The sequence below is a fragment of the Salvia splendens genome, chromosome 13 (genome assembly GCF_004379255.2).
Source record: "Salvia splendens isolate huo1 chromosome 13, SspV2, whole genome shotgun sequence".
Lineage (NCBI taxonomy): Eukaryota > Viridiplantae > Streptophyta > Magnoliopsida > Lamiales > Lamiaceae > Salvia > Salvia splendens.
The window spans coordinates 14,461,426-14,481,322 of record NC_056044.1 but is presented as its reverse complement, the minus strand read 5'-3'; the positions used below and the strand labels follow the sequence as shown (position 1 = coordinate 14,481,322).

Genomic DNA, 19,897 nt, shown 5'->3' with positions numbered 1-19,897 from the left:
TCCTCTTTTACTTTATTCTCTCCGCTCTTAATACACAAAAAAAACTGCATAAAATCGCGTGTCGCCCAAGGAATGGGTCATCTTCCTTTAGGGAGGGAGTACTATTAAAAGAAGGAATTCTACTGGAGCATGCACATATGTCTTCGCCGGCGCATTTGATTTCTTAAGATAAATATTGAAATTGTACTGTTAACCACTCATTATACAATAGCAATACGACACCATACGACACCAAATGTCAGAAAGTATAGCTCATTATTACTTCCTTAAAGTGACCTTGATCCAATTGGTCATATAAAAACACTTAAAAATTGGTAAGGTCTATTTTATCCTTGTATTTTACGATTTTGATTAAAAATGTTTTGTTTGCTAGCTTCGGTTCTATATAGTACTCCATGTCCCATTAAAGACTATCTACTTTCCTTTTTAGTTCGTCCCAACACTCATTACTAAAAATGGAAACACTTTTCTTTTTACTTTATTTCCTCTTTTACTTTATTCTCTCCGCTTAATACACAAAAAAAAACTGCATAAAATCTCGTGTCGCCCAAGGAATGGGTCATCTTCCTTGATAGGGAGGGAGTACTATTAAAAGAAGGAATTCTACTGGAGCATGCATATATGTCTTCGCCGGCGCATTTGATTTCTTAAGATAAATATTGAAATTCGTACTATTAACCACTTATTATACAATAGCAATACGACACCATACGACACCAAATGTCAGAAAAGTATAGCTCTATTATTACTTCCTTAAAGTGATCTTGACCCAATTGGTCATATAAAAACACTTAAAAATTAGTAAGGTCTATTTTTATCCTTGTATTTTATGATTTTGATTAAAATGTTTTGTTTGTTAGCTTCGGTTCTATATAGTACTCCATGTCCCATTAAAGACTATCTACTTTCCTTTTTAGTTCGTCCCAACACTCATTACTAAAAATGGAAACACTTTTCTTTTTACTTTATTTCCTCTTTTACTTTATTCTCTCCGCTTAATACACAAAAAAAAACTGCATAAAATCTCGTGTCGCCCAAGGAATGGGTCATCTTCCTTGATAGGGAGGGAGTACTATTAAAAGAAGGAATTCTACTGGAGCATGCATATATGTCTTCGCCGGCGCATTTGATTTCTTAAGATAAATATTGAAATTCGTACTATTAACCACTTATTATACAATAGCAATACGACACCATACGACACCAAATGTCAGAAAAGTATAGCTCTATTATTACTTCCTTAAAGTGATCTTGACCCAATTGGTCATATAAAAACACTTAAAAATTAGTAAGGTCTATTTTTATCCTTGTATTTTATGATTTTGATTAAAAATGTTTTGTTTGTTAGCTTCGGTTCTATATAGTACTCCATGTCCCATTAAAGACTATCTACTTTCCTTTTTAGTTCGTCCCAACACTCATTACTAAAAATGGAAACACTTTTCTTTTTACTTTATTTCCTCTTTTACTTTATTCTCTCCGCTTAATACACAAAAAAAAACTGCATAAAATCTCGTGTCACCCAAGAAATGAGTCATCTTCCTTGATAGGGAGGGTTACTATTAAAAGAAGGAATTCTATTGGAGCATGCATATATGTCTTCGCCGGCGCATATGATTTCTTAAGACAAATATTGAAATTAGTACTGTTAACCACTCAGTATACAATAGCAATACGACAACAAATGTCGGAAAAGTGTAGCTCTATTATTACTTCCTTAACAGTCTCCTTATTTGGTAGCGAAATATTGATAGCAAATGGCCTCCTTTAGTTGGATTTCAAGGAACCGGCAACGTCAATGACAAAGCGGTACTTGACATCCGACTTCAAGAGACGCTCCATAGCAGTGTTGACATAGTCTATAGGGATTATCTCTACATCTGGCAATATATTGTGCTTCGCCGCAAAATCCACCATCTCCTGCGTCTCTTTCAGCCCTCCGATCCCACTTCCCGATATTGACTTCCTCCCTGTCAATTAATTCAAATCAAATCTCTCTACAAAAAATAGTCTCATGCTTCCATTTAGTCTCATGTCAAAAATCGAAAGTTTCTTCTAATTTATCACCCTTTTTTATATTTTTTCTAATTCTCTCTCATACTTTATGCACTTTAACTTACCAGAAAGTAGAGGAAACACCGGGAGCTCGAGCGGCTTCTCGGGAGCCCCAACCGCGATAAGCCTGCCGTGAGGCTTCAGTAAGGCTAACAACGGCAGCAGGGGATGCGTCGCCGACACAGTATCGATGATGCCGTCCAGCGTCCCCGCTGCCGTGTTCATCTGCTCGTCATCGCGGCTGACCAAGAAATCATCCGCGCCGAGATTTTCGAGAGCTTCCTTCTTCTTGCTCAAGGAAGTGCTGATGACCGTGACTCGAGTCCCGAAGGCCTTGGCGAACTTGACAGCGACGTGTCCAAGGCCACCGAGGCCAACGACCCCGACGTTGAGGCCGGGCTTGTCGAGGCCGAAGTACCGGAGGGGGCTGTAGGTGGTGATGCCTGCACAGAGGAGAGGGGCACCCTTGTCCATGGGTAGATTCTCGGGCCATTGGATGATGAAGTGCTCGTCGGCGACCATGAGATCGGAGTAGCCGCCGTAGGTGATGGTGCCGTCCAAGTAAGGCATGCTGTAGGTGAGGATCTGTTTGGAGCAATAGTTTTCGAGATCGTTGGAGCATTGGTCGCATTGGCGGCACGATCCCACCAAGCATCCCACGCCTACTTTGTCTCCTACCTTCACTTTCTCGACCTTGCTGCCTACCTCCGTTACTATTCCCACAATCTCATGCCTGTGCATCAAATGTGAACAGAATTCTTTCTCAAAACAAGATTTTGTGGTACTCAACACAAAATCCAGCGTCTATTTATGGTACTCAACACATCAAAATCAACTAATTACTCCATTCGTCCGTGGAAAAATGTCTCACTTTCGTCATTTTTGGATATCCATGATTTAAAGTCCATTTTACTTTCTTCCATTTTAGGTAAATAGACCTCTCATTCAACTAAATCATTACATTCCCATTGTATTATAAAATCAATATTCCCTCAATCCATCAACAAACTTCATATTTTCCCATTTTTGTTCATCCACCAATAAACATTTCATTTTTTTAGTACTTGATAATGGACCTTACATTCACATTTCATTATAAAACTAATATATATAAGTAGGACACATCTTCTACTAACATTTTTAACCCACTTTATACTACATTTTTTAAAACTCGTACCCGATCAAATGTTCCCTTCTATTGATGAATGAAGTAGTATATAAAAGTAGAACTCATATTCAATTAATTTATTTCTCCATTTTTTTTTATAAAATCAAATAATTTCTTGTGTCATGGAACATAAAATGGCACACAGAGAGTATACTATTGAACAAGATTCTTTCTGAAAACAGGTTTTACGAAAAGTCAAAGATATCTTATTGATCTAGATCTGCTTTGGTACCATGTAAAAATAGACTAGTCACTCTCTCTAAAGGTCTAACGAGGAATGAGATTTTCAACATAATGTTCTAACAAAACCTTGAACATATCAACAAATATTAAGAGAAAGATTGAAAAATTACCCCGGAACAATAGGGTAGTGTGTGAAGCCCCACTCATTCTTGATCATGTGAAGATCAGAATGGCAGACGCCGCAATACAGAACCTTGAACTGCACATCACGCTCGCCAGTTGCCCTGCAAGTCCAAGTGATGGAGTATAACTATTCGGTTAACAAGACTATATCCCGGGATTAAATATGTAACGTGTTTAGTTCATAAGATCAAATCTCATATAAAGAATCATGTGATAATTAGTCATAGCTAACTCCCTCTAGCTAAAATAATATAACAATTCAATCTCAGATTATATATTCGTATTAGGGAAGCAAATATCCAAATAACTCACCTTCTTGAGAAATTGAAAGGGGACATAACTCCAGATGTGTCTCTCGAAGCCCACCCAACAGCCTTAACTGGGTGCTCTGTTTCTGGTGATTTCGCCATCTCCAAACACTTCTTTTTCTTCCAAAGCAAATGCAAATGCTTTCTCGATCTACAAACTAACATCAAAGGACTGGTATTTATAGGCCATTAAAGTTTTCTTTTTACTAAAAAATTAAAAACCAATGTTGCCCTCCCCTCGTAAGCACTGACGCAGTCTGCCAAAATAAGAAAATTTAAGTAAAATCAAAATCTACTACTCCCTCCGTTCCAAGGAAGATGACCCTTTACTTACGTGGCACGGAATTTTATATGTTGAGTGGAGAGAGTAAAGTAAGAGAGATGGAATAAAGTAAAGATAAAAGTATTTTCATTTTAACTAAGAGGTAATTTTAGATGGGACCAACTAAAAAGGAAAGTGAGTCATTTCTTCGTTGGGACGGGGGAGTACTAATTTATTGTTTACTATTTCAATAATATATTTAAAATTTCATTGATATTTTAAAGAACTACTCCAATTAATCCAATTACTCATTTAGCATGGGGCTTTCAATATTTGGATTAATCTGTCCACAAGCGAGTTATATACATTCAGGATTTCTAGTTTGAAACTTTTGTTTAGTGTTTAATTTTGTTTTTTTTTTAGAAAAATGTAAAATTTGGGTATTCATTCTTCAATATTTCATCGAATAAACATTGCAGACTTCACTGATTCCCAAATACAAAAGTCGAGGGAATCAGTCAGAATAGTTTTTTTTAGCATTATAATATACTCCACTACTTTAACACGAATTGAGACAAAATGCCATAATTTTTTATTTGAGTCGTGTGTGAGCCCCCACACACGACTGCTCCTCTTAACTTTAAATGGAAAATAAAAGAAATAGCGTAGATAGTGACTTTATTTCTACCCTAAAAAGGATAGTGCAATTCTTATCTAAGAGCATCTCCAATGGCGGACGTCCGGTCGGACATCCGGTCGGACGTCGCGACGGGCGACCGGGACGTCCGCCATTGTGGCGTTTAGGGTCGGATACGGACGTCCCGTGAGGACGTCGGGTGTCCTCGGACGTCGGCGCGACGGGCGGGCGGACGTCCGCCATTGTGGCGTCCAGTCGGACGTCCGGTCGGACGTCCCGTTTTTTAATTTTTTTTTTTTAAACTCTATATATACGGCTCGTCGAATTTTATTTCATTCGCACCACTTGTGTTAACAAGTTACTCTCTCTACATCTCTAATTTGGACAAAAGAAGACATACTTTGCGAGCCGTCAGGAAGCAGCGCGCAAGGATGTGGAGCGGGCATTTGGTGTGCTCCAGAGTCGGTGGGCGGTTGTGAAGGGTCCTGCACGGCAGTGGTATATTCCCAAAATCGGCGATATCATGTACGCATGTATCATAATGCACAACATGATTGTCGAAAATGAAGCTGCGGAACTGACTCAGTGGACCAACGAAGATGATACGGGTGCAGGTCCAAGTCACGGCGTGGCCACCGCGAATGTGAATATGGGGGTACCTCATGGAGAGGTCGCGCGGCTGCGTGCATTTGCCGACATGCGGCAAACAGATGCCCATGTTCGACTTCAGCAGGATATCATCGAAGAGGTTTGGACTCGGAGGGGTTGACGTGATAATGTATGAATTTTTTTTTTATTAGTATGCAATTTTTTTTTTCGAATCATGTATGTTTTTTTCGATGAAGTTGTTAATTTTTCCGATAAAGTTGTTAATTTTTCCCGTAATTTTTTCGAATAATGTATGAGGTTTGGACTCGGAGGGGTTGACGTCAAATTTTATTTCCGTAAATGTAAATTGTTTTATTTGTAAATGTATGATTTTTTTTTTATTGCGGGATGTCCTAGTGGGAAGGGCGGACATAGGAGGGGATGTCCTAGTGACGTGGCAGTGGGATGGGAAGTCCTAGTGACGTGGCAGGAGGTGTTTTTGGGATGTCCTAGTGGGATGTCCGCCCACTCGAGATGCTCTAACCCACCCAGAATTTCACTTGGATATGACTATGAATATTTTTGAAGTAGCCAAAGAAACTGAAATAAAAATAAATAAATAAAATAAAATATGAAGCCTGCATGGGCAGGGAAGTTGACAACGGAGTGGGAGATCTTGTTGCAATGAGTCTGGGTTCAAATCTCACTGCTGGCGTGTAGTTGTTTTTATCGCTCAGACACAAGTGTGAGCCCTTAGGAGATGGGCTTTTGGCATCCAATGGGCTAAGGCCTCATCTTAACGGGCTACTGCGTATTCTTATTGAACTCCCTCACTTGATGTCGGACGGAGTGTGAGGGCGTCAAGCCGACCGAATCGGCTTTTTATGTCTCAATAATATGAGAAAATATTTAAAACTTCGCTATTGCACGACAGAGGAGTACTTTGTGGAGTATAATTATATCTCAACAAAATGAGTGCATTTCCCATTAACAGTTGGCTAGACATCTACTTTTGTGATGATTGAGCGAAAAATTAGTCTAAAGACCACCATTAGATTAATTAATTAGGAGAAAGGATATCAATGAGTAAAAAAATGAACGGAAAGAAATTTCTCAATTTCTTAATTTACTAGGTTTGATGCCATAAAGGGAATCGGCATCTCTCATTTGTTCAACAAACAAAAATAAACATGTTCCTAAATAATTTTTTGCTCCATAAAAGTAGAGAATTAGGAAAAAAATACATGTTTTAATACAAAATTAATAAAATATAACACTTAATATAAAGAAAAATTAATAAATTTATTACTAATAGAGAATGAAGCCTATGAGATAGAAAGAAAATTTTTTATCAAAAATGAAAATGGATTAATATTGAAATATAAAATTAAATAGTAAAAGTTGACAAAACAAGGGAGAGTAATTAATAGTGATGGTGCTTGCCACTCGTTGCTAGCGCGACGTAACACGCCTACACCGCTAAGTAGGGTGACAGAAATGAGGGTGTGAAGTTTTATTTTCTTTAATTAAAAAATGAATGATGGATATCTAGGATTTTTGGCAAGCATTAGTTTACTGTGATTAGGGCATTAGGGTTTAAAATAGTCTAGATTGATAATTTTATTGTGCATACATATAATTCGAAAATACACAGATTTTATTGGTTTTACATACATTGCATTCAGGGCATCACATGCACTGTACTTAGGGCGTTACATATATTGCACTTTGGCTTTAAATACAATTGCTTGCAAATTTAAAAATTTATTTAAATAGCATTACGATTTTATGAACATTATGTACATTGAACTTAGGACTTTACATACCTTGCATACTTAGGCGCTTACAAATGCTCGCAAATTTGAAAACATACTTAAACAACAGTACAATTTTTTGGCATTATGTACAGTGAACTTAGGAAATTATGTACATTCACTTAGGGCACCATAACAATGCAATGAAGAAGAGTATTAATCTATAAGTTATCATAGATACAAATTACAATTTCGTCGAAACGTATGCAATTGAAATTTTACTAGAATCCTTGTAAAATTACCTTTAATTGATCCCTCTGTTTCTTAAAATATAAACTTTTGGAATAAAACGAGTTTTAATGCAAAATTGGTATAGTAAAAAGAGATAGAAAGTGTGTTAGTAGAAAATGGGACTCACTCTCACCACATTGAGAGAAAGAACTTTTCAAAAATGAAGTGTTCCTATTTATAAGAAAACGATCCAAAAAGGAAAAAGCTTATATCATTAGGAATGAGTATACGGTATGTAAAAAAAATTAATTTAAATTGATAAAGTTTTGAATTTTTTTTTAGATTTTAACGATTCACATTGATCCATATGACACAATCTACGTGGTTAATTATCTTAATCTAATGTATCTAGTTTAATTTTTATATATGAATGAATTTTGATACTACCTCTGTCCCTTAAAAGTAGAAATATTGAGTTTTAATGCAAAAAATTTGTAAAGTATGAAAGAGATAGAGAGAAAAGTGAGTTAGTAGAAAATGAGTCCATCTTATTAAACAGAAAGAAATTTTCTAAAAATGAAAGATTTTATTTTAAGAGACAAACCTGAAAGGAAAAATTTCTATTTTTAGTGAACGGAGGGGGTATGATTTATTCCTCTCCCATATATATACAATATATATAGATTCAAATGAAAATATTTCTTATTATAAGAACTACTACCTCCGTCCACAGCAAATAGACAAATTTATAAGTGACGCGAGTTTTAATGAGCAATTAATAAGGTAAGAGAGAGAGGGAAAAAGATAGTGAAAGTAATGTTAGTGGATTGTGGAGTCCATATCTAAAAAAATGAGTGTAAGATTAACAGGAGATAATAATAATAATAATAATAATAATAATAATAATAATAATAATAATAATAATAATAATAATAATAATAATAATAATAATATAAAAAATTGGCACAACTGATTCATTTATGTTTGCGTATATCCAGATGAAATAGTATTAAAAGAAGTTTGACTAGCCAACTGTATCATTTATTGCAGCAAACTGTATCATTTATTAATACTCCCTCTATCCCGGACTACTTGCACTTATTTCATTTTTGGGCGTCGCAAGTTATTTGCACTCTTTCCATTTTTAGTAAAAATTTTCACCTACAGCCGTAATATTTGACTTTGCTATACACTTATTCCTTAATCTCCGTGCCGAAAAGGAAACGTGCGAGTAGTGCGGGACGGAGGGAGTATAAATTTGGTTGTATGTGAATAGATCTGACAATAGTGATATTTAGTAAACGATGTTAATATTATACTAGTACTTTGCTTGGGTGTATTAATGCCGTTAAATTGTACTCCGATCCTTGTTAAATTTTAAAAAATATAAAAAAAAGTGTGAGTATAATATACGGAGTATATTTTATTGTTTATATATTAGATCGATAGTCCGTATATTTTATTGTTTATATATTAGATCGATAGTAATAAATCATTGATATAATGAGTTAATAGAATATAAAATTAATTTATAAAAAATAGAAAATAAAATCATATATTTTAATATGGACATTCAATGTTTGAGATAGAGGGTAACATGCAAACATGAGTGTTCTATTAGAAGATAGATAGTTTGAGACAAAAGTTCACACGACGTGGGATGGTTTATGACTTTACGTCAACAATAATTTAATATTCATCATAATTGCATTTATGTTAAGTGGCCGATTCTTATTTTATTACAGATATTTAAATTTTATATTTAAGCTGTAGTCTTATAGAAAAACAAAATGCTTCAAACTAGTAGTATAATACAAATGAGTAATGACTTAATTTTGAGCAGTTAGCAGTTCACTAGAAGCCTAAATTCATCAATAACTACATAAAAGGTCAACGGTCAACAATTATAATTGTATCCCAACATGCAATCCAACTATAATGTACGATCCCTTTAAAACAAATTCTAAGTCAGTGGCGCAGTTTAAGGGTGTCCACAATAGGAGAGCCCGTGACCCTGTTCAAGCCACAAAAACTTGGTATAGGCCACGAAACTTGGCCAGACCATCAAAAAACTTGTCCACCATAAAAGTGGACATGCACAAGCCACCAATTAATAATTTTTTTGAGGTATTTTAATTTAAGCAGAATAAAAATTATCGGAACTCATTTTTTGAAAGTAGAATTGAGATAAATTGAAAAGAGTGTAGATTGGAATGAGGTAAAAAAAATGAAGAAAAGTGGGTATATTTATAGAAATAAGAAAATAAAAAAAAATCGAAATGGGTTGAGCCGCGGCTCTCGGCCGCCACAATAGGGAGCCGCGGCTCTCGCCCAAGCGCCCCCGGCCGAGCCGCCGTCGTGACTCTCCCATGCCCCCCCCGCCACGGCCCTGCGTGGCTCTCGTAATAGGGAGCCGCGGCCGAGCCAAGCACTGCCTGGGAGCCACAGCTCCCCTATTGGAGACACTCTAATAAACACTGATTTTTGTATATTTTCGCAGCTTAATAAACACTGATTATTAAAGTCTACATTTGACTTGTTTTGAATAATATGCATGTGATTTATATTGCCAAAATATATTTCCTCTGTTCTATACATTATTCTCTCTCTTATTTTACTCTTTCCCACTTTGAGTATTTATTGTAATTTTTTCAAAACAGTGCACAAAAAAATGTGTCAGCATTAATGAAATGGAGGGAGTATTTATAGTGCATTTTGATATTTAGATGAGTGTTTCGTAATAAATGTCAGAAATAGACTAAATAAAAGGTACAAAGTGGTTGAAACTAAAGTGACTGCCCCAGTGGACCATATCAACGGTCCGCTAACACCAAGTTAGCAGGCGCCGAAGGTCCAATAGCCGGTTGTAGAAACCGCCTGAGTAAGACCCCTCGCGCAGTAGTCCACTGAGACAGCGTCAGCGATTCGACAAGCCAACCACAAACATGTTAGAATTTGTATACTAGAAATTACCTTTCGAGTGATTGAATACTGTAAAAACTCTTATTTTATTTTCCAAGTAATAAAACATATTATTTTTGTCATAATATTGTTATGTTTTATATTAAATGGATGTTTATTGCATGTTTAAATGTATAAGTAATTTAACAAAGTCTAAGTCTTTGTTTTAGTAGACTGGTTGTGGGCGTCGTCCACTTTAAGGTAGCACAGTCAGTTTTGAACAAAGAAAAATAAGAATTTCACAACCCAGATAGGCTTAGACTATCTATCATGAAAGGTTGCAATGTCAGTCCGCAGGACAGAGGTATGTTTTCTTATTCTTTTTCCCAAGTTCGAAAGCTTATGAATTCTATAGTCTTTGAGACAAGTAAGTTATCGTGAATACTCACGTGACATTCTTAGAGGAAGACTTTGTAATGAATCATAAACCTGGCAGTGAAGTGGCTCTTGACGAGCTAACTTCTGTCACAAGTTCCATTAACCAAGAACAAGCACCTAGTGTACAAACAATTCCTGAAATTTCAACTTCTACTCCTAGTGTTGTAGTGTCTCGTCGCAGTGGGAGGGCTCTCATGAGCCCGATATATACATTGGTTTGGGAAAATCTATGGATCACTCTTCGGACAGTAATGTGTTACATCTCTGGAATTTTGCAGAAGCGCAGACGGATGTCGATCATTGCGAATGGGTAAAAATAATGGATTCAAAACTACAATCAATGATAGACAAAGACGTCTACGATCTGTCTTTCCTACCCGAAGGCTGCACTACCATTGAGAGCAAGTGGATATACAAACGTAAACGTGGACCCGATGGACGTGTTAAAGTCTTTAAGTCAAGACTAGTGGCTAAGGGTATACCCAAAAGGAAGGTATCGATTACGATAAGACCTTCTCCCCGGTGGCCATGCTCAAATCGATCCGGTTACTTCTGTCTATTGCAGCTTACATGGATTGGGATGTATGGCAGATGGACTTTAAGACTGCGTTCTTGAATGGTAGTCTTAAAGAGACCATCTACATGGAACAACCCGAAGGATATGCCGTGAAGGGCAAGGAACACATGGTATGGAAGCTTAAGAAGGCCATTCATGGCCTCAAGCAAACATCTAGATCATGGAACCAATGTTTCGATCAAACTGTTCACAAGTTTGGATTCGAAAAGTGCCCAAATGAAAGCTGCGTGTATAAGAAGGTTGAAAAGGGAAATGTTGTGTTCTTAGTTTTATATGTAGTTGACATTATTCTAATTGGAAACAATAAAAAGATGTTGTCATCAGTACGAATGTGGTTGTCAAACCAGTTCGAGATGAAAGATATGAGAGACGCGGGCACATTCTCGGTATCAAGGTTCTTCGGAATCGTGAGAAGCGAACGTTGTGCATATCTCAAGAACCTTACATTGACACTGTACTTAGTTTAAAGCATGCAAGATGCCAAGAAAAGGTTTCTTACCTTTTAGAGATGACATCCATCTGTCTCAAGAGATGTGTCTGAGATAGAAGAGATGAGAAGAATACCATATACTTCGGCAGTTGGTAGTCTCATGTATGCTATGCTTTGTACAAGACCTGATATTTGCTTTGCTGTTGGCATAGTGGCAGGATATCAGTCGAATCCGGGCCAAGGACATTGGACTGCCATGAAGAACATACTCAAGTACCTTAAACGGACTAAGGACTATGTTATAGTTTATAATGCAGTCGAGCTCTATCATTTGGAATATACTGATTCAAATTTTCATGCGGATTAGGACTCGAGAAAATCTACTTCTGGATATGTGTTTACCTTAGGAGGTGGTGTCGTAATTTGGAAGAGTGTAAAGCAGAAATGCATTGCGGACTCTACCATGGAAGCCAAATATGTGGCCGCTTCAGAGGCTGCAAAGGAGGCTATATGGCTTAAAAAACTTCCTTTTGCACTTAGTTGTCATTACGAATCTGCCCATGAGTATCACCATTTATTGTGAAAATTCTGGTGCTGTGGAAAACTCGAAAGAACCACGGGCTCACCAAGCGAGCAAACACATAGAGAGGAAGTATCATATCATTATAGATGTAATGCAGAGAGGAGACATACAAGTGGTCAAGATTGGGTAAGAGAATAACCTGGCAGATCCCTTTACAAAGGCATTGGCGGTGATACCGTTCGAGTGCCATATTAAAGGGATATGAGTTTGACTCGCTCAAGACCTCAACTCGCTTTCTGTATAAGTGGAAGAATTAGACGTAGTGCACATTTTTTGTATACTCGAAAGCTGTTTTGAATATAAGTGGGAGATAGTTAGAGTTTGTATACTAGAAATCACCTTTCGAGTGATTGAATACTGTAAAAACTCTTATTTTATTTTCCAAGTAATAAAACATATTATTTTTGTCATAATATTGTTATGTTTTACATTTAATGGATGTTTATTGCATGTTTAAATCTATAAGTAATTTAACAAAGTCTAAGTCTTTGTTTTAGTAGACCGGTTGTGGGCGTCGTCAACTTTAAGGTAACACAGTCAGTTCTGAACAAAGAAAAATAAGAATTTCACAACCCAGATAGGCTTAGACTACCTATCATGAAAGGTTGCAATGTCAGTCCGCATATTTCTAAGCCTTACTGAAATAAAATGACATTGGTGTGGTCAGCGCTAGAAGTCTTTATGCTATCTACTGAAATACGAGGTATTGACAATTATTTATTTCTTAATCAATGTACGTTAGCATTGAGTATACAATATTGATTATGCACTACTTTGACTTACCAAATAGTGTGGGTTTTTAGCAACCCAATAATCTTGATATATTGTGTAGTGGTGATTAATATCTAGCGGTGCTAGGATTGCTATTATGTTGAATATTGCGTGAGGTGAGTCTTGTTTGATAACGTCTTCAAGAGGAGCTCGAAATAACGCTTTATTATTCGGAACCTAGCTAGGTGGAGTTTGATTACTCTATGAATAATAAATACACATTTCTTGCTGAGTCCACTCTTGGAATTAATAAGAAGTTAATTAATTAAGTATATAGCAGACACTAATTAATTAATGGATGTTTCTATCTTTAGCACGGGAAATAAATGACAAACAATGGAAACCCGGATTACTTGTAATTTCAAATTTGGATGGGGTGATCAATATTACCTCTGCACTGGCTGCTTGTAATATTCCAATTAAAGCTTATATTAAATTGTGAGTTCAATTTAATTAATAAAAAGCTAATTGGGGGAGCCCATATCCAAAACCATCCATAGATCCCTGTCTGGGGCCAAAACGTGACTTAATATAAATAGGAGAATAAAGGAGACAGAAAATACACTTAATTTTCTTCATAAAATTTCATCTCCCTCTCCTTCTTTGAAGAGGACGAAAATTTCCTCTCAGCTCTCCTTCGTGAGATCAGTTTATGTCTTCTTTATTTAAGTTCTAGTATTCTGGTGAGATCAACCCACATTGATATCAGTTTACAGTCTGGGAACCAGTCAGAAGATCCGTGGTTTAGTACTCAAGATCTTCACGTGGAGAAGACTCTAGCTATCTTCGATTATTTGGAGAATCATCAAGGTAAAATGGCTAATCCGTAGAAAAACATTTTTTAGGTTTCAATTATTCTTAAAGCATGATTTATTTGAGTTATGAGCATGATACATGTGATAATTGCGCGAATAGAATTTGTCAAAATAATCTGCTAAATAGATCGCTTTCATTATCTGATTTATTTGAACACACGCTTCCGCTGCCAACCCCTTCAAAATAATCCCAAGAGTAGTCGGAGACCCACTGGCACCAAGTCAACGGTCCATTTTGTTTGTGCGGTGAATGAGCTTTTCCATTCTTTGAGCCAAATCTTACGTAGTCAGAGAAAGAGTCTTCAAGTCCATAAATACTTCGCATTATGCATCATTGAAGAGGTCCAGAATTTTAGAAATCTTGGGATAAATTTCCCAAGCTATTTATAGGCTGTACACTAACTATTACAATCAAAGGAAAAATAATAACAATAAATGGAATGGGTAATATAACGGTAATAATAAAACAACCAACAATAAGTCGAGTCGAGGAAAGCCCTTTTTCAGCACGCCAAATTATGCCTCGACTAGTGCTCACGGATTAGCTTATTGTCCCCAAATATAAAACAACTTTCTCCTAGCATGTAGAAGCACCTCAAACCCTCTAAGCACCGGTAAACTTGATGGAGTTCCAAGATTCGAGCTAGACAATGCTCCAAAAATGCATTATGATGTAAAGAGCTAGAGAGTAGAGAATGTTTGTTTTGTTGTTGTATACTTCTACCCTAAACTCCTCACCTATTTATAGGCTAGGAAATACCAAATGAAAGATCATGTAATCAAGACGCCCCATAAAATTATTTAGGGATTACTCAAGGTGAAAGACCAATGGACTTGGTCACATGAAAGGCCAAAAGTCTTGCCTTTATCTCCAAATAACTCACGTTTCCAACAATCTCTCACATTGGTTAGAGCACTGCAAGCTCATACCAACACAACACATGTATGCATGCATGCAAACTCTTTTTGCTCAATTCTCGAGATATAATATTGCATTTGGAACAGTAGCATGGGGCTTTGAACCTTCCATAATCAACATTATATGGCATACCAGTGGTTTGGTGGACGTGATGCCTTGAACCAATTCTCTTTGGTGTATACTGAGACAATAATATTGACACGATATTATTTACAACTCATCTATTCTCATGTTGACACCACTTGGGCACACTTCTTCACTTATATAGGTGATTCTTTTTCAAGTATCTTGTCATACCCACCTCCTGGAGATTTCTAAGAATTAGTAAAAGTCAAAACTTAGTCTCTTACCACGTATATGTTACAACACTCAATTCTTTGTAAAGAATGACGGAAGATAAAATCTTCCGAGTGTTATAGTTGGATTCATATAGATTCGTTTTCCCATTAAACCAATTTCATAGGTACTCCAATCGTATGGTTGGGTTACCACTATAATAATCTTTTTAGACGTGGTTTTCAAGCCCATTCCTTCTAGCAACTTAAACATTTGATCATGACTTAACCATTTGGTTAATGGATCCGCCAAGTTATCTATTGACTTTACGTGGTCAACTAAGATAACACCACTCGTGATCAATTGTCCATGGTATTAGGTCGCTGAATATGTTGAGACTTACCATTATATAAGCCACTATGTGCTCTCCTTATAGCCGCTTAGCTATAACAGTGTATTACTAATGTCAGCGCTGACTTCTTCCAGCATGGAATATCTTCTAGGAACTTTCTAAACCACTCAGCTTTTCCCCTGTATTGTCTAAAGCGATGAACTAGATTCCATGGTGGATCGAGCTATACACGCCTGTTTCTAGAAAGTTTCTAAGTCATTCAGCTTCTAAGCCACTCGACTTATAATTGGTATCATTCTCTTCATATTCGAAAGAGCATTGTGTTGGTATCTCACATGCCTAAATCAGAGTTTTGTAGAGAATGTTATGACCGATATATGATGATTGTGCAAATCTAAGTAATATGTCAGTGGGTCGTGGCGGTAACAACATGTTTGCATGATTTTAGCATGTTATATTGTCTTTTGTAACCCATTCTTTTTCCTATACAAGATATACCTTATAACCCAATATCCAAACCTAAAAATTGGATAGTCGGATACCTGTTACCTGATTTTTTTAGGTTTCGGGATCGGCATCGGGTTTGGCCAGTCAATTTTTGGATTTTCGAGTATAGGGTTACCCGATACCCGATTGAGTATACCTGAATTTCCCCATTTTATAATTTTTTAGTTCTATAAATTATGTATTTAATTTAAAAATATTAAATGACTTCTTCAGATCCTCAAAATCTGAATTAAGGCAATTCATTCCACTACCTCTAGGCTCTAACTTTAATATCACATCGCCTCCACAAAATCCAAATCACCAATTCCAAAAGAAATTGATAATCTGCCAGGTAGTTGATTTAAATTTGTTGGCGCCGGTGACCGGAGTCGGAACATGGTCATAGAACCCACCATTTTCATCATAAATAATCACAAATAGCATCTCATTCCACATAGGATTATACCTCAATGCCTCATAAACCTCCTTCACAAATTTGTTTCCTTCGTAGACATCGTGAGAGGGATGATCATCCCAGAAGTGCTGCTCCACCACCACATAATTTGGCAGCATCCCTGATACGGGCAATATTATCCCCACTGGAGATGACCCTCCGGCGTGTGAAGATACAAATGTACAAGATGATGGAGCTATGTACGAGACGGTGGAAAGGGAAAGATCGAACTCAAGGATTCCGATCAAGAAGAGCAGGCCGAGAAGGTCTATGCATCCGCCCGATAGGTTCAGGGACTAAGTCCGACGCTAAAGAATTAATTCTGCTACAACATTTTTATTTCCTTATTTACTTATTATTTTTATGGCATTATTTTAAGCATTGTATTAATTGGGTGAGCATATCTATACGCTCTTTTTCAGGTTTTCTTTGTTCTTTTCCAAATCATAGAAGAACCCTAGGGTCCATAGTCTTACAAATATGCTTCATTATTATTCTCACAATCTATTGAATAACAAATTTGCCTTATTATCTTTTCCTTTATCGCAATTCACAATCAGGCTGCTCGACGGGACTTCAACTTTCCCGCGACTCCTAAAGTAACCTAATTACCATCCGTTAGGGGAGCAATCCCTTAACAACGGGCCATATTATCCCTACGGCAGATGACCCACCGGCATGTTGATAGGCTAGTTTTCGTCACTCGGAATTGGTCACTATTTGCACTATATGTTGAATATTGCATGAAAAGGGTGCTTTTTGGCAGGGAATGGATCGTTAAGTTCGGAAGCTGCTTAATGAAGGCACAAAGAGGAATACATGCAAGAAATAAGGCAAAATGACAAAAAATGGAAGAAAGTGAAGGAAGAAGGCAAAGAAGACCCAAACTGACCAAGCTGTTGGACTGGCCAGTTTGAACCTGCCGGAAAATGACTAAAGCCACTTCCACACACTTATCAAGGATATGTCCCACTTGCTACACACGCCCATATTAGCCCTTGGAGAGTAAAAAAGAAGGAAAATATCTTTTATTGGATATATGTATTAAAAATATTTTAACTTTCCACCAACAACTTTATCACTTTCTTTAGTTTAGTTTAGTTAATTCACTCTCTAGGAAACTTTTCTCTCTTCCTTAAGAAGAGAGATTTCAAACTCAAGGCTGCCAAGATCATTGTTCACCATGGGTTGAAGTAGTAGTAATTTAGTTGTAGTGTTTATTTTCTCTAGTTGCTTGTTCTTAACTTTTGGAGTTCTTTTGCATCAATCTCACTCTTAGTAATTGTTGTTATTCTTGTTTTAAAAGCTCATTTCAAGTAGTAATTTCTCTAAGTGTTTGTGTATTTAACGTGCTTTAAATTTAGCTCTTGTTTAATTTCAAGTTTTAGCTTGTTGTTTAGTTCTAGTGTTGGTCATGTTCTTGTTTAGTTAAAACTTCTTTCAAGCTTTTAAAATCAGTTTCTCAAACATTTTATTAGTTAGTTTATGGTTAAAAAAACGTGGAGAAGGAGTTAGAAAAGTCTCAAAAAATCAGCCATGTGTTGTGTGTTTTCGGCACCTCGTCGGGTGTGATTTTCATATGATTTTGCATGAGTTTGATGATCTCGGTTCTTGAGTGTTCTTTCACCATGTTTATGTGTTATGAAGCTTTCTTTATCTTCTTCAATGAGTCTTTAACTTTCAGCTTTTAATTTGGTGTTTCAATGCAAGTTTAGGTAGTTTAATTGATGATTTGGTGTTTCTCTTGCTTGGTTAGTCGTGTAGCAGCCATTTAGTCTTTTATTTAATCTTATTTTCGTACCTTTAGTGTAGAATTAGGAGCCATGATCATCTTTTAGGAGTCAAGTTGAAGGACCATTAGTTGTAGGCTTTTATCCATTGGTTTTACACTTTGGGTAATAGGGTTTAGGAGACAACTAGTACATGCTTTCTTTCACTTTTGGCAGCCATTTTAGCTTAGTTAATCTCTGCACTCAACCTCCATTTACATGTGATTTAGTTTAGCTTTTAGGAGTTAATTGGTTTGGCCACTTTAAGGGTCACAATCCTAATTTCTAGATTTCTTTAGTAGCTAACACTTAGTTTATTTTCCTTAGCCTTTTACCTTAGTCTCTTCTGCTCTCTAATCTTAGGAATACTCATGCATGTTGTAGCTCTGTTTTTATTTCCGAATGTTCTTATTTTCGCTAAGTGTTGTAATTTTCTCTCCACTGTTTTTATTTTCCTGCTAAATTGCCCAGTTTGTCAACTTGCCAAGTCTGCGTTCCAGTTTAATTGCTTTCTTCTTATTGTATTTTATTTGCATGTTTAGTTCCCAATCTTAGCTTAAGTGTTATTTATATTTCATAGTTTAGTTCCCACCCCCAATTTATAGCGTGGCGACATTGGCAAAACCTTTCTAAGTGTGGAAATACATAACGGATGCAACCGTTCCTCGTGGGTTTGACACCGTAACTTACCATATGCTAATTAATAGTATTTTGGAAAGTGGGAACTTATAAATCTTGTTGAATAGGAAGGGACACGCGCCTACGGCACGCGTGCGAAATTCCCTCCCTTTCAAATGGCGCCGTTGCCGGGGAAATGGTGTTGTGTTCTTGTTATGTTTTTCTACACTTATTGTATATAGTTTTTTACTTGTTTTTTTTTGTTGTTGTTTTTCTTATTTATCTTTATTTTATTTTTAGTGTATGAGCAGGTCCTCTTCTCCAAGGCTGCTGTTCGATATTGAAATTAAGAAGACGACGAAGAGGATGCGTGAGGAGGCCGGTTTGAGAAGATAAGCAGGGCAGTTCTTCGAATTGTCCAGTTCCACAGAATGGACAGTTTGAAGAGTCAGAAGGTTAGAAGTGAACTGATGAGGAAACCTATTCAAGAGGCAATGATGCGAGTGGTGCGCCATTAAAGGGAATCATGGATCATTTCATAGATCCATACGATCATGGATGGGGTGATTACTCCAATTTTGAATGGACCAATCCGAACCAACAATATCAAGGTCCACCACAAGTACATCACCAAGCTTTCCAAGAGTCAGATGGAAGTCATGTTTATTGGCCTCCGGATCAAAGTGATTTCTCTTCGTATTTCCAGCTACAAGAATTCAGCCAATATGATGAAGGATCTAATCACATCCCAACAACTCATGCAAAACAATTTACAAGTCAATTACAATGTGGTGCATGAGATGCAAGCGGAACAATATGAGCAAATGATTAGTCTTGATCTTCTTGCACGCCAAATGACACTCTCCCCGTTAGCAACAATAGTGATTTGGAAAAAGGCCAAGGTGAGAAGTTGATCAAAGAGTTGAAAGGTCCCAACTTTCTTGAAGCCTAATTTTTTCAAGATATGTATGCATTGCCCTCTATTGAAGAACAAGTTGAGCTCGAAGAACTTAGGGAATGCAAATTGTTTAACACTCAAGGGCTTAGTAGTGAGGAAATAGAGGCTGAAATAATGACTTGGTGCAAGAAGATGAATCAAACAAACCCACCTGAGAGATGTAAACTTTCTGATCCTAAGG

General features: G+C 36.7%; 1 protein-coding gene across 1 annotated transcript; it reads right to left on the bottom strand.

Moving 5' to 3' along the window:
• Window positions 1-1,556: 1,556 nt before the first annotated feature.
• On the bottom strand, window positions 1,557-4,062 carry LOC121760094 (geraniol dehydrogenase 1-like). Its single transcript, XM_042155703.1, has 4 exons — window positions 3,902-4,062; window positions 3,577-3,690; window positions 2,121-2,788; window positions 1,557-1,970 (listed from the first exon to the last, which is right to left on the bottom strand). The coding sequence occupies exons 1-4, from the start codon at window positions 4,060-4,062 to the stop codon at window positions 1,768-1,770; spliced, it is 1,146 nt and encodes a 381-aa protein (XP_042011637.1). The 3' UTR covers window positions 1,557-1,767.
• Window positions 4,063-19,897: the final 15,835 nt, after the last annotated feature.

Excerpts from the sequence above, each read along its gene's own strand:
- LOC121760094 (XM_042155703.1), bottom strand. The coding sequence starts at position 4,062 with ATGTTAGTTTGTAGATCGAGAAAGCATTTGCATTTGCTTTGGAAGAAA. Across the intron at positions 3,691-3,901 it reads CCTTTCAATTTCTCAAGAAG|GGCAACTGGCGAGCGTGATG; the intron begins GTGAGTTATTTG and ends TTGGACTTGCAG. Across the intron at positions 2,789-3,576 it reads CACTACCCTATTGTTCCGGG|GCATGAGATTGTGGGAATAG; the intron begins GTAATTTTTCAA and ends TTTGATGCACAG.